Below are 16,070 nucleotides of genomic sequence, written 5' to 3' on the forward strand. Positions count from 1 at the left end.
CATGGAGTTTTGTTACTCTATTGACACTGCTTGCAGCAGTTCTCTATTTTTCACATCCACCTGGGATATTATGGGGTCGTCTTGTCTTGTTTCCATATAGACTCATAGACTTTAGGGTCAGAAGGGACCAATATGATCATCTAGTCTGACCTCCTGCACAAAGCAGGCCACAGAACCCTACCCATCCACTTCTATAACAAACCCCTAGCCTATGTCCGAGTTATTGAAGTCTTCAAATTGTGGTTTGAAGACCTCAAGCTGCAGAGAATCCACCAGCAAGTGACCCATGCCCCACGCTGCAGAGGAAGGCGAAAAACCTCCAGGGCCTCTGCCAATCTGCCCCGGAGGAAAATTCCTTCCCGACCCCAAATATGGCGATCAGCTAAACCCTGAGCATGTGGGAAAGACTCACCAGCCAGCACTCAAGAGAGAATTCTCTGCAGTAACTCAGATCCCATCCCATCACAGACCACTGGGCATACTTATCTACTGATAATCAAAGATCAGTTGCCAAAATTAAGCTATCCCATCATACCATCCCTTCCATAAATTTATCAAGCTTCATCTTAAAGCCAGATATGTCATTTGCCCCCACTACTCCCCTTGGAAGGCTGTTCCAAAACTTCACTCCTCTAATGGTTAGAAACCTTCGTCTAATATAAAGTCTAAACTTTCTAGTGTCCAGTTTATACCCATTTGTTCTTGTGTCTATGTTGGTACTAAGCTTAAATAATTCCTCTCCCTCCCTAATATTAATCCCTCTGATATATTTATAAACAGCAAGCATATCCCCCTTCAGCTTTCTTTTGGCTAGGCTAAACAAGCCAAGCTCTTTGAGTCTCCTTTCATAAGGCAGGTTTTCCATTCCTCGGATCATCCTAGCAGCCCGTCTCTGAACGTGTTCCAGTTTAAATTCATCCTTCTTAAACATGGGAGACCAGAACTGCACACAGTATTCCAGTGAGGTCTCACCAGTGCCTTATATAACAGTACTAACACCTCCTTATCTTTGCTGGAAATGTCTCGCCTGATGCATCCTAAAACCGCATTAGCCTTTTTAACGGCCATATCACATTGGCGGCTCATAGTCATCCTGTGATCAGCCAATACTTCAAGGTCCTTCTCCTCCTCTGTTGCTTCCAACTGATGTGTCCCCAATGTATATCTAAAATTCTTATTATTAATCCCTAAGTGCATGACCTTGCACTTTTCACTATTAAATTTCATCCTATTACTATTACTCCAGTTTACAAGGTCATCCAAGTCTTCCTGTATGATATCCTGGTCCTTCTCTGTGTTAGCAATACCCGCCAGCTTTGTGTCATCCGCAGACTTTATTAGCACATTCCCACTTTTTGTGCCAAGGTCAGTACTAAAAAGGTTAAATAAGATTGGTCCCAAAACTGATCCTTGAGGAACTCCACTAGTAACCTCCTTCCAGCCTGACAGTTCACCCTTCGGTACGACCCATTGGAGTCTCCCCTTTAACCAGTTCCTTATCCACCTTTCAGTTTTCATATTGATCCCCATCTTTTCCAATTTAACTAATAATTCCCCATGTGGAACCGTGTCAAATGCCTTACTAAAATCGAGGTAAATTAGACCTACTGCATTTCCTTTGTCTAAATAATCTGTCACCTTCTCAAAGAAGGAGATCAGGTTGGTTTGGCACGATCTACCTTTAGTAAAACCATGTTGTAACTTGTCCCAATTACCATTGACCTCAATATCCTTAACTACTTTCTCCTTCAAATTTTTTTCCAAGACCTTACATACTACAGATGTCAAACTAACAGGCCTCTAGTTACTCGGATCACTTTTTTTTTCCCTTTCTTAAAGATAGGAACTTTGTTAGCAATTCTCCAGTCGAACGGTACAACCCCTGAGTTTACCGATTCATTAAAAATTCTTGCTAATGGGCTGGCAATTTCATGCGCCAGTTCCTTTAATATTCTTGGATGAAGATTTTCTGGACCCTCCGATTTTGTCCCATTAAGCTGTTCAAGTTTGGCTTCTACCTCAGATGTAGTAATATCCACCTCCATATCCTCATTCCCTTTTGTCATCCTTCCATTATCCCTAAGCTCCTCATTAGCCTTATTAAAGACTGAGGCAAAGTACTTATTTAGATATTGGGCCATGCCTAGGTTATCCTTAACCTCCATTCCATCCTCGTTGTTTAGCGGTCCCATTTCTTCTTTCTTTGTTTTCTTCTTATTTATATGGCTATAGAACCTTTTACTATTGGTTTTAATTTCCTTTGCAAGGTCCAATTCTACATGGCTTTTAGCCTTTCTCACTTTATCCCTACATGTTCTGACCTCACTAAGGTAGCTTTCCTTGCTAATCCCACCCTTCTTCCACTCCTTGTAGGCTTTCTGCTTTTTCTTAATCACTGAGATGCTTGCTCATCCAGCTTGGTCTACAACTCCTGCCTATGTTTTTTTTCCCCTTTCTTGGGATGCAGGCTTCTGATAGTTTCTGCAGTTGCGACTTAAAGTAATTCCTGGCCTCCTCTGCATTTAGATCCACAAGTTCTTCAGTCCAATCCACTTCCCTAACTAATTTCCTTAATTCTTTAAAGTTAGCCCTTGAGAAGTCAAATAATGGGTTATTGTCAAAATGAGAACATTTTGCTTATATTATGGAGTATAATGACTGAGAGAGAGTTCAGTGTAAAGTCTTTTTTGAATCTCTAAAGAAAATTTATATCAGCTCTGTCCAAACATTACCTGACTGATAGCTCCACTGGCATTTAGACTAGAGAATTAACCTAATTTGCACCGAATGAGGCCAATTGCAGACACACTCTTTTTTTTTTTTTTCCCTGTTTTCTTTTTTTTTTTTTTTTTTTAGTGCAGAGGTACAAACCACAAAACATCTTGCCAAACATTGCCCCATCCAACCCCCTCCCTCCTTCCTGACTGCCCCCTGGGACCGCTGCCCCCATTCAACCAGCCCTTGTCCCTGTCCCCTGACCGCCCCAGAATCCCCACGCCTGACTGCCCTCTGTTGCCCCATCCAACCCCTCCTCTCCTTTCTAACTGACCCCCCTCGCAGGATCCCTGGCCTCTGACCACCCCACCCCCTGACCACTACCCCGAACTCCCCTGCCCTCTATCCAACCCCCCTGATCCCTGTCCCCTTACCACGCTGCCCGGAGCACCAGTGGCTGGCGGTGCTACAGCTGCGCCGCCCAGAGCACCGAGACAGGCAGCAGTGCCGCCTGGCTGGAGCCAGCCATGCCACCACAGAGCACCAGGTGCAGCTGTGCTGCCCCGGGAGCTCACAGCCCTGCTGCCTAGATTATTGCGCCGGTGGTGCCGCACGCTGAGACTGCAGGGAAGAGGAAACAGCAAGGGAGGGGCCAGGGGTGAGCCTCCCAGGCCAGGAGCTCAGGGGCCAGGCAGGAGAGTCCCATGGGCTAGATGTGGCTCGCGGGCTGTAGTTTGCCCACCTCTGCCTTAGCCCCTCATTACCCTTATTAAAAATTGAGGCAAAGTATTTGTTTAGGTGTTGGATCATGCCTAGATTATCTTTAATGTCCACCCCGTCCTCAATGTTGAGTGATCCCTCTTTTCCCCTTATTTTCTTGTTTTTGACAGAACCTTTCTTTATTGGTTTTAATTTCCTTTGCAAGGTCCAACTCTGCTTGGCTTTTTCCCTACACTTTCTGAGCTCCAAGAGGTAGTTTTCCTTGCTGTTTCAGCCCCTCTTCCATTCCTTTTAGGCCTTCTGCTTTCTCTTAATCCCCTGTTTGAGATACTTGCTCATCCAGGTTGGTTTGCAACTCTTCTCTACAATTTTTTTCCCCTTGCTTTGGATGCAGGCTTCGGATAGTTTCTGCAACTTTGACTTTTAGTAATTCCAAGCCACTTCCACATTCGGATCCTTTAGTTCTTCAGTCCCGTCCACTTTCCTAACTAATTCCCTTAATTTTTTTAAGTTTTCCTTTTTGAAATCAAGGACCTTGCTTTTTGTTTTTGTTTATCCTTTCATTAAATTTAAACTGAATTAGCTCATGATCACTCGAATCAAAGTTGTCCCCTACAACCAGTTCTTCAATGAGGTCCTCACTTCCATCAGGGCAGTTTATGTCATTTCACACACTCATACATGATATAGATTGATAGCTGCATAGGGAAGCACTTTTCAACAGGCTGAAAACTTCCCTGTTCTGAAAATAGCACTTTCTACTGGGAAGTGGTTGCAGTTTGGTGACACAGTGCCTGGAGTAGAAACTTGGGGCAAATTCATCCCTAGCGAAGTTCCACTGAATTCAGTATGTTACACGGGATTAATTCAGCCCCCTGAGTATGAAATGACATTACGTAAAACACTAATTTTCCTCTGGATGTGTTCCTTCTTTGAGGCTTTTTGCAGACCTTTCCACCAGCTAAACTGTATGGTGCTTTGATGTCTGTGTCCTCACTGCCTCTTTTAGCACAACTGTGCATATTATGCTCTATTATGCTCTTTATGTTAGTGAGCATGGAGGAAACACGTTACTGACTTTGAGCCTGAGTTGTGGCTCAATAGGAGCATGCTTCGACCCATTAGTAGGGTCTCTTTTTCGTTCGCAAAGTAAAAAACTCAAATTCCCAATTGAGTAATTCTGGCTAAACTACTTGAAGTTCTGCATCTTTATATGGCTATTTAGGTGGCGTATATGGTCAACTCCCTGACACATGATGTTCTCTCTACTGGTCCTAAAGACTTAACAGCATGGCTAAAGAGGTTACACATCAAGATAGGACAAATGACTTCTTCTATGGAGTATAATACCGACAGCATTGATTGGATGGGCATTCAGGAGTGGCCATTGAGGGTCCACCTAGAGGACTTCTGGTTAACGCAGCAGGAATTAATCTACGGTTGCTAGGGCAGTGCACCATGGATCAGCAGGTCCTTTAAAAGTGTTCAGCACATGCTGAGCTTTGCTAGCTGGTGCAGAGGGGAGCAGGGCTCCACCTTCTTTGGGTTAGATGGTATTAGCGTGGCATAGCTCTTGCATCCACTCAGGGCTGGCCTGCTTTGGCAGGAGCATTCATAAGATGTCTAAGCACCTTCCACATTCTAAAGGCAAATACATGAAGCATCATTAAAACTTTGAGTGTGGAGGAGTAGTCATAATATTTGGTGGGAAATGTATTGAGATTGGATATGGTGGGGAAAAAATCAAATATTGAACTTTTCAGATGAAAGAAGGATAATTGTTTTCACAAAAATAGTAGTGAAGCAGTTGATCCACTCTTTCCACCAGTTCTAGCTGCGATGCTTCTTTTTTGAGGGAAGTGATCCAAAATCCTTGATTTGGTGTTCTGACTGTGCTTACTGGTCATAAAGCAAAGATCAGAGGGATTTCAACTAGGGATAAAAAGGACTACACTTTCAAAAGATTTTTTTTTTTTTACCGAAGCTCAGAGCAGTCCAGCATTAGATATATTTGAAGGTACCCTGGAAGGTTAGCATCCTCAAAAGAGCAGTCACATTAAAAAGAATACTCTCTCCCAGTTATGAAGTTGAACATTAATAAGCTTTTTTCCTACCCTAGAAATGAATATAGACCAGAGAAATTGCCTTCACATTCCTTTGAAATTGATCATGAAGATGTTGATAAAGATGAAGTAAGCATATTGATTTTATTCCCCCACTGCTGAGTTATTTATTTGTTTAACATCAAATAAGTATTGATAACAGAGTCTCGTTATCTTCTGTGGAATGTTTCATATATCAGCTAACTCTGTATTTAATGAAACAGCTTTGTCTCTTATGTCATCGTGTGCCCAGCAGGAGAATTAATAAAGTATTTTTGAAAGCAATGTGAAGATTGTATTGTTAAGAGAGAGCAGATATTCAAATACATCTTTCCCTTTGGTCTTAAACTCATAAAAGCAAGTCAATGCAACACTAATGATATCTTTTTATACAGGATACCACATCCCACTCCTCTTCAAAAGGTGGTGGTGGTGGTGGTGGAGGATTTGGAACAGGAATTTTCAAGTCTGGCTGGCTTTATAAAGGGAATTTTAACAGTACTGTAAACAATAGCATTACTGTTCGGGTAAGGGGACATCGTTATTCTTTCTTTGTTCTGTTTGGCTTTAATCCTCCACACTCTCCTCCCACCCCCATTCATTCACCCACCCACCCCCAGGGGTGCTGATGTTTTCAATTATCATTTAGCTGTTTTCATCTCAAATTAGGTTTGCTTAAATTGCATTAAATGATAGTAAAGTGGATGTTACTATTGTTTGCAGAATAGCACAGTTGAAATGCAGTTAGCAATGGTGTATTGTTTAAACCCTTTGAATAAAATATCTATGAAAACAATTTGCAGTACAGCAATTGTGTTTTTGTTTTCACTGTAGTCATTCAAAAAGCGCTACTTCCAGCTGACACAGTTGTCGGATAACTCATACATTATGAATTTTTACAAAGATGAGAAAATATCAAAGGAACCAAAGGGATGTATATTTTTGGATTCCTGTACGGGGGTTGTGCAGGTAAGTCATTTCATTTTATTATTTTGGAATGACATTGTGGTCCCAATCCTCAGCTTACGTAAATGTTTGTAAACTCTATTATGGATCTGGCTTTATATCATTAACTCCAAATTTTATTGGAGGGTATTGAATGTTAACAAAAAAAAAAAAAAAAGGGCAAATGAGAATGATTCAGGTCTACTATTAGAACATACACCTTTACCCTGATAGAATGCAACCCGATATAACACGAATTCGGATGTAAAGCAACGGGGAGCCCCGGACCCTTTAAATCACCGCCCAAGCCCCGCTCCCAGAGCTCTGGCAGTGATTTAAGGGGACCAGGGCTCCCCACAGCAGCTGGAGCACCGGGCCCTTTAAATCCCCACCGGGGCGCTGGCAGCCTGGCTCGGGCAGTGATTTAAAGGGCCAGAGGCTCCAGTTGCTGCTGGGAGCCCCAGGCCCTTTAAATTCCCACCCGAGCCACGCTGCTAAAGCTCTGGTGGTGATTGAAAGGGACCGGGGCTCACTCCAGCTACTAGAGCACAGGGCCATTTCAATCACTGCCAGGGAAGCCGGTCCAGTCTAGCACAGCGTACTGGACCAAACTCGATATAATGCAGTCTCATCTATAAAGCGGTGAGATTTTTTGGCTCCCGAGCACTGCGTTATATCGGGGTAGAGGTGTGTATATATAAGTCTGGTACTGGCTCATTTTCACTTGTAACTCTATTGATTCTAGAGAGTTACTCTTGATTTACACCAGTACAGAAGGACAGAAATAAAACCATAATGTTTTGTAAGAAATAGGAGTACTACAAGCCGACATTGATACACATTCATATAAATTAACTAAATGGCTCTGGTCCTGCAGTAGGATCTATGTGGGAAGACAATTACATCTATGCAGAATCCCATTGACTGCAATGAACTCCACACTAGCATGAAGCTTAGCCTGTGTGGATGCCATTGAAGGATCTGGGACTAACATTCTGATAAGTACTGAGATAATGGAGGATCTTAAAGAGGGCAGGCATGCTAAAGTCTGCCTTTGTCCTAGACTGATATCTTGGTAAGACATTTGCACTGAAAATCCGTGGTTGTATTTCTGAAGGTTAAGTCTTTGAAACACAGGAACAAGTATTTGGCAACAATGTAGATTTTAATCTGATTCTTTTTCTTGACAAGAAGTAGTTTCTGATAAGAAACTGCCCTGATTGATCTAGCACATCATGCTGCCATGTAGAGGGATTTGGGTTTGGCACATATCTCTGGTCCATTGCTCCTGAATCAGGAAAGACTGGGAATGTTTCAAAGGCAGCTTAGCTTCTGAAGTAGAGTGCAGTACAGATTCAGTTTGGAGTTGCTCTGAGACTAACCTTTCTGGCTGACTCACTAAGGTCCTTGACTACCTGTAGCTCTTCGTGGCTGGAAGGATAGGTTGTTTTGACACAGGGCCTTTGAAGTGGGAAAGAATGGCAGAGCGTGGATGGAATTCACCCTGATGACAAATGCCAGCTCAAAGTTCCATACAGCACTTCAGCCCACACAGTTGCACTAGCAGTGCCGATGGCTGTCACTTGTGGGACTCACCCCTGTAGCGACTCCTGCTGGTCATCTCAGGAATTAGCTCTTTCACAGCCTTGGAGCACCTCTTCAGGCCAGTGTCCTGCTGCTGCTGGCCCCCGTGTCCCTCCCAGGACCCCGGGTGCTGCCTGGGTGCCAACCCCTGGCAATACCCCCACGCTCTGCCTCTGGGTCTCCCCTCTCTGGGGAACCCCCAACCCTCTAATCCCCACCTTGCCTCAGTCTGGGCTACTGCCAGTCATCACCAAGCCCCTGCTCCCTGGGGCAGACTGCAGTGTAAAAACCACTCATCAGAGGCAAGGGAGTTTGGACCTGCTGCCTTCCTCTGCCTCCCTGTGGGCCTAGGACTGGGCCCTGCAGCCTGGGGAGTTGCCAGCCTGGAGCTCCGCTGCTCCTCTGGCTTTTCCCCAGCCCTGCTTCACTCCAGTACCCTTTAGGACTCAGGCAGCTAGATCCATCTCCTTCCTCTGCTAGAGGGAGTCTCTCTGGCAGCTCCTGGCTCACTGACCTATTATAGGGCCAGCTGTGGCCTGATTGGGGCATGGCCCAGCTGCAGCTGCTTCTCCAATCAGCCTAGTAGCTGCTTTCTCCCAGCTATAGCCCTCCCCAGGGCTACTTTTAACCCCTCTTGGGCAGGAGCAGGTGATCACTCTGCTACAATAGCTATCTGTTTTTCCATGTGCAGTGCAAACTGGTCCTCTGTACCAGCCTGGCATAAGGCAGTATAAGGACAGGCATGTAGAGACGTAATGAAATCTGTCATTGTAAAACTCTAGTGACATGGAGGGGCAGCAGCCTTGCCAGTTGAGTCTAACACAATGGTCCCTGATTGGGAATATGGGAATCCCTGTATATTTTATCTGTATAAATGCTTGGGCAGAAGGTCTTGAAGTGGCTTTCAGTCTGAATGAGGGAATCCTGACAGATCCACCCAACTCCAGAAAAAAATACAAAGCATCTATAGTTATAAATAAAACAAAATAAAGCATGAGGCCTTAAATGTATTGCAGCCTTTACGTAGCCTGCGAGCCTCCAGGCCAAGAACAGCCATTGCTACCTGTGTATCAGAAGGCAGACAAATTATCTCAGTCAAGTCTGAGTTACAGTCAGCTGGCCCTCACGTAAACCCAAATCCCAGGTAGACATTGGTCAAAGTCAGTCAACTGCGCCATCCGGATCTGATGAGATAGTGATGCAGACCGAGTTCCATCGGAGGCACTGCAGTTAATATCACCGGGCTACCCTGTCCCCACTCCTGCAACAGCTGCACCTTCATGTTGAGCAAGAAGAGAGAGAGAACAGTGCCCCTCATGAGAGCCGTGAGGGCAGATCCACAATGATTCAAACAACCTTTACGTTCCCTCCATGGTGAAAAATAAAAATATTGCTATTCAAGAGTAAGCTAGTCATTCTCTGCTATGGCCAAGAGTATCAAATATACAATACAAAATCACTAAATTTCTCAGTGCCCATACCAAGTAAGTGTGCAGTAGGGCACATACAAAGCACATGTCTCCACAGTTATTGCATTCTTTAGCAATTCTTGCAGTCATGTAAAGCTTGCTTTTATTACACACTATGTGTGGGCAAAATAATTTGGCTATGTGTCTTTTAAGATTGAGCCATTGAATACATCTGTTTAAAAGAATGAAACGTTCCTTGGGGGACAACATAATTGCTGGAGGAAAATGAAACGTTACAAAAGAATATTGATAGCCAAAACCAGTCACTTTCATATAGCTTATTGTAGTAATGTAAAGCCTTTCACCTGTTGTTATTTCTGAAAGGATTAAAATTGAAGCTTTTTTAAATAAATAAATGGGGCCCAATATGCTGTCTACAGTGTGGATTTCTATCTCAGAGATCAAGATATATCAGGAATCTAACCGATGTTTTATTTTGAAGATGTGTGGTGGGAGAGTGCATTCAGGGCTGTTTAGTTACTGTCAATTACCAACTCTCTGTTAGGTGATGTTTTATGTTCTTCATCTGTGCTTGTGAATTGGTGCTGCCCCATTGGTGGCATGAGTCTGCCAAGTGCCTCAGTGTTTAGAAGCCTTGAGAAGGAAGGCTTTGTTTCAGTTTGCTGTGACTGTGTGCTCCTCTTAGAGACAAGCCTCAATCAGAACTTCAGAATTAGCCCCCAGTACCTATACCACCAAAAGAGTTTTGGACTTGGGTCACATCCAAAACCAGAATGTATCCCTTTTCCAGGTCCATTTCAGAGGCAGCCCATGATAGCAGAAATCACAAGAACAGTGGATTTTAAGAGATTTCCAGCATTTTGGTCTAAATCTTAAAAGAACAGGGAAGGATTAGACCTTTGAATTAGACCTGCATAATCTCCAGCTTCTGGCCACAGGTTCTGAGTTTCTGACTCTTGCCTACTCCCTCAATCACCAGCTATTCTGTCAGCTGTCCAGAGCTTTTGGTTATATCCCTAGATTTTTTTTGTATGTCTTGTCGATCTTTGGAAGCCAGTCTCTCCAGCTGCTGGGCAGGTTGGAAGGCAGGCAGATGGGAGGTGGCCAACTGAGACATTGCCTTTCCCACTGCATGACTAAGACACTTAACATGAAGTGAATGTACAGTAACTCCTCACTTAACGTAGTAGCTATGTTCCTGAAAAATGCGACTTTAAGCGAAACGATGTTAAGCAAATCCAATTTCCCCATAAGAATTAATGTAAATGGGGGGGTTAGGTTCCAGGGAAATTTTTTTCACCAGACAAAAAACTATATATTGTATAGATACATACACAGTATACATTTTAAACAAACAATACTGTTCACAGCTATGATGATTGTGAAGCTTAGTTGAGTTGGTGAAGTCAGAGGGTGGAAGAGGGTGGGATATTTCCCAGGGAATGCCTTACTGCTAAATGATAAACTAGCACTTGGCTGAGCCTTCACGGGTTAACACATTGTTAATATAGCCTCTCACACAAGGCAGCCCAAACACGAGGGTGGGGAGATGGCATAGCAGACAGAGACAGACACACACCTTGTGTGTGAGAGAGAGAGATGCACACTGCCCCTTTAAATAAGCTGACCCACTCTTAAATGCATTGTCTTTTTAAGAGGATCAGGAAGTTGAGACAGTAGCTGCTGCCCCGAGCACTCTCTGTGTCTCTCTGTCCGTGTCCCCTCCCTGCTCTATATGGGTAAGTGGGGTCTAGGAGCAGGGGGGAGGTAACACCCTGACATTAGCCCTCCCCCTTCCCTCGGTGCACAGCAAGCAGGAGTGTCTGGGAGCAGCTCCAAGGCAGAGGGCAGGAGCAGCACATGGCAGTTGCGGGAGGGACAGCTGAACTGCCAGCAATTGATAGCCCAGGGAAATTGATAGCCTGCTGCGTGGCTGCAGCACAGGGAACTTAGGGGAGTGGGGAGCTGATGGGGGGCTGCCAGTCCACCCTGGTTACAAGCCCCCACCAGCTAGCTGCAACGGACTGCTCTTCGTACAGGCAGTGGACAAAGCTGGCGGCTGCCAAATGATATTAGAAAGGAGCATTCCACAACTTTAAACAAGCATATTCCCTAATTGATGAGCAATGAAATAACGTTAACTAGGATGAATTTAAGTGAGGAGATACTATACTCATGAGATACTCACGCTGCAGAAAGGAGGGAGTCTTAGGATGGCAGCAATACAACAGCACCAGGAAAATCATCAATCTTTGTTCCCCACCACCACTCATAGAATGTGATGAATGTAGGTGAGGGGAATGGATGAAGAGGTCCAAACCTGGTGTAAAGCTGCAGTAAGTGAGAAGGAGTGGGTCCAATGAATGTAAGTAATTATGCATTTCTAAGTTTGCGCGAGACTCAAGTCCTGACTCTCCTCCCCCCTACATAAGTTTCACACCATTGTAACCTCACTGACTGATGTTAAGTAACTCCTGAGTAACTGAGGAGAGAATGAGGTTTTGAGCTGGTGTAGCATACATGTTGAAAAGGCCAGAAGTCTCTTAACTAAATTAGATTCATCTCTGTAACAACCCTGTGATTTTAAGGGAATCATCTTGTAGGCATTGGGCTAAGCCCTGTATTTCACTGCTATTTCATCTTTGTTCTCCTATTTCTGAATCTGAGATTTCTTTCAGAAGCAAATATTACTGAACTTCAAGTGTTGAAGATACCTACATTTTAAGTCACAGGCCAAATTTCCATAGTGTAAGGGCAATAAAGAAGCAAATGGAGAAAGGAGGCATTTCTTTCTGTTACTGGCTACACAAGAAAATATGTAGATACAGACTTGAATCAAAGACTTGCACTGGATTTCATCTGCCGGCCAGGACTTAGAAGTGCATATGGAAAAATGGATAGTAATGTTTTCCTTCCTAATGTCTTTAAGATTCAGCATGTGAGTTCTATTGCTCTTTTAAGTAAAGTCTGATAGCATTATATTATCTCATTTAAACATATTAGCAGAGGCTGTAAAGGAAAGTGCATAATACAGACAACAGATGCATTCATTTTAATAATCTTTGTTCTCTTTTTCACAAGACAAAATTGGAAGGTAATTTCTTCTTTATAGATCCCACATAACTGACATGGATATTTAGTGTGCTAGGACTGGACCTGTAGGAGGCAGCCTCTGGTGTGAGCAGCTATTTGAAAGTATTACCAAGATTCTCAGTCCAGTTTTATTCATCCTTTAGGTAATGGCCTCCTCTTACTAAATGGTGTCATTTACCTGGTTCTTTAAAACAGGCTTCACTGCTTTTAGCTATTCGCTTATATGAATTTTAACTCCTTCTGAGAGTAGAGCACATATTTCAGATTTCATCTTGCAGGCATATGGTGCCGGGTGTCACTGTTCAGGGCAACTGCACCTGTATTTCACCTAATGGTCCAGCAAGGGCACCTACTCTTAGGCTTCCAACTTTGCAGCTGTTGCCTCACCTGGGTGGAGACCAGCATCCCTCTCCTTTCTGCCCAGGATATTTCCAGGTTGCATAATTTCCTGTCTCTGCTGGGTTATCCAATAGAGGTGGGCTGCCCAAGCATACCTGCTTGCCTTCTCTTTAGAGACAGTTAACTGGTGCAATTGCTAAGATTATAAGTTACCACATAGCTCTTCCTATGCAAGCCTACATTACAGAGACTACATATTAAAAACAACAAAAGAACCTACACCCACGTTATCAGCTTACCATGGGTCAGCCCAACTTTAACATGGGTTCCGGCTGGAGCAGTTCTTCAAATCCCCATCCAAGGGGATTCCTTATGGCTACAAGTTCATCACAGCTTCTGCTCAGAACAGGCACACAGTCTTATGGACCCTCAGTAGGCCCAGTCTTTTGCAACACTTTTCTGCAGAGTAGGGCCTGTCCATTTGCTGGCTCTGAGGCAGTGTAAAACCAGACTATTTCTCCAAAATTCCTTTCTTTACCTGTTGGTCCCTGGAGAATCCAGTTTGAACTAGTATAGGCACACCTCCAGGGAGGAGGGGTGGTTTCAAAGACTGATAATGGAAGAAGTACATTAGCATCCCCTTCTCTGCTTGAGAAGGTACATAAAATGCCACAATAACACATACACAACTGCATTTTTAATGCAATTAAAAGGGCTGGAGCACCTATGGAAAAAAATATCAATTAGCTGATAAGGGCCCCCCAAACAGCTGATTGGAGGCACCACCAAACAGCTGTTTGGCAGCTGGGAGAGGGACTTGAGGGAGAGTGGAGAGCAGTGAGTGGGCCAAGACCTTAGGGAGTGGGTGGAGTGGTAGGTAGGAAGAGTCAAAGTGGGGGTGAGGCTTCGAGTCAGAGCACTCTCAGGGAAGAGAAAAACTCGGAGCCTATGAATCCTACGTCAGTACGACTCAACTGAATTCAGTAAAGTTTATCTTAATTCCGTAAGGTTTGTTCAGAGGTATTACAGGATATTGTCAGTCTATCACACCAAGCACCCATGAATGAACTGTTACAAAATGCACATTCTGGAACTCTTTTCTTATTTTTTTATAGTCTCTATCAATAGTGATTAACAAAAATGTGTCTATACCTCTGTTCTAAGATGAGGATTATTTCTATTACAGATAAAGCTGGGTAGAAAATGGTTTTTCTCCCCCATGAGAATTTTTAGAGTTTGAACATTTTTCTTGTACCAAATCAACAAAGGAAGAAAAAAATCTAGAAAATTTTCACAATCAGTAAACCTGGAAAAAAATCAGTTTGGGAATGATCAGAACTTTCTTTTTAGATTTTGGCTTTTTTTTATTTATACTTTTAAGTAAATTTAGATTTTAAAAAATGCCAAACTGAGAAGTTTCAGTTTTGAATAATCAGAATTTTCTGATTGAAAAAAATGTTTCATCAAAAAATTCCTGACCAGTTCTAATTGCAAAGCTATTTCTCAAAGAGGGAATCCAAACCATCAGACAGAGTTTCCAGTTCACTCACATTACATCTATTTATGCCAGCTAAGACTCTGACCTCATATTCTTAACTCTAGCTCTCTTACTTAGAAGAACATTGTGCTGTAACTTCACAAGCTGGTTGACTTGTGAGCTACTCTTAGAAAACAATCAAGAGGTCTTATCATTCTGTGCAGTGGGAAATAACTATGATATATAGAGCTATAGAACTAGCATGACACAATCATCAGATTTAATTAGGGCTATTAACTGAAAAAAGCTCAGACTTAAAATGGTCAGGTAGCATGGATGCATGGACGAAATCTGCAGGGTTCTTCGCTATCACTTTAAGGTCAGTTGGATCAACCATGACGTAATTTTTGTTAATGACACTTTCTGAAATACTGAAAACAAATGAGTGAGCTTTGACAGCTATAGTAAATGGTTGCAAATGCTTTATTATGAAGAAGGGCCATCCTGGTATGAGATCTCTTTGAAGTTTAAGAGAATGTGATAGAAGAGCGTTAAAACTGATGTTATAAGAGTATCACATAAAGTCTTGCAAATTTGATAAATGTGAAGAGAGAAATGTACTGTATTAACATTAGAGAATCATGTAATTTAATTCAATTTCACCAAGCTGTTTCATTAACTTAGCAGCTGTTAGTGCTCGTAAGTGGGCCTGATGCATTAAACATTTACTGCAAGTACATCATGATGATATAGACCAGTTTTAAGTCTGGTTGCCATTACATTGGGAATTGATTTTTTTTAACCTTCATTTAAGAAAGATAAAGCTTTCTTAAAATTACATTAAAATTAAATTTCTTTAAAAAATTACCATTCAGTTTTCTCTTCTTAGAATGACTCTAACATGCTTACCAACAGCATCTTGTGCTTTTCCAAAAAGCCATTTCAAAATGTGGTGACTGGTAATATCTCATCAGAATTTTCCACTGTCTTCTTTCCATGAAGGGGAATATATATGTTTGCAATGGTCAGTTCTTCCAGCTCTTCTGGAGAGATTTGTTGGTTGATTTCTTAACCTCATATTAACAAAATTGTTCTGGAGTTGTGTAGAAAAATGGTCAGACAATATACCTAAGTTTTTTGCCATGGAATGTTTGAATTTCCTTAAACAATCCTCTGTTGGGAGAGCAATCTAATTTAAAGGCTATCCAATGCTTATGGTTCTGTAAATAATAATTAACTGCAAAAGAAAGAACAAAGAGGAATGGTACAATTTACTGCCTGTATTAGATTAATAATTGGCGTCAATTATGCAATTATCACAAAGCCGTTTATAGAGAGAGCAAACTGTTCTGGAAGAAGGAAAGAAGAGATAGTGGTTTGAGAGGCACAGTCTCTTTTATGGCTGTTGGATGTACACAGGGGGACTTCAAATGGAACTATTTGTGTAAGATAATTTTCACCAACATGAATAAGGGTTCTGTATTCAGGTCCTATTAGTGAAACCCATTCAGACATTTTCATCTTTCAAACTGGAATTTAGCTTGCACTTTAAAAGTGGATTGAGAAGAGGAGAAATGTTATTTGAGCAGAGATTAAAGTAAAGTGTTTTTTCTGTGAAAGCCCACTCTGAACACAAAGTCTTTGGATGTTATGTCCTGCCATAAA

The 16,070-nt window shown here is 42.6% G+C and overlaps 1 protein-coding gene across 12 annotated transcripts in view; it reads left to right on the forward strand.

Moving 5' to 3' along the window:
- DOCK10 (dedicator of cytokinesis 10) overlaps positions 1-16,070 on the forward strand; it is a 237,318-nt gene that overhangs the window by 117,080 nt on the left and 104,168 nt on the right. For all 12 annotated transcript variants that reach the window (XM_030575220.1, XM_030575211.1, XM_030575212.1 and 9 more), the window contains exons 5-7: positions 5,555-5,627; positions 5,933-6,064; positions 6,372-6,506. In XM_030575220.1, the coding sequence (XP_030431080.1) occupies positions 5,555-5,627; positions 5,933-6,064; positions 6,372-6,506 (340 nt within the window). The remainder of the gene's footprint in view (positions 1-5,554; positions 5,628-5,932; positions 6,065-6,371; positions 6,507-16,070) is intronic.

Source organism: Gopherus evgoodei, chromosome 9 (assembly GCF_007399415.2).
Source record: "Gopherus evgoodei ecotype Sinaloan lineage chromosome 9, rGopEvg1_v1.p, whole genome shotgun sequence".
NCBI lineage: Eukaryota > Metazoa > Chordata > Testudines > Testudinidae > Gopherus > Gopherus evgoodei.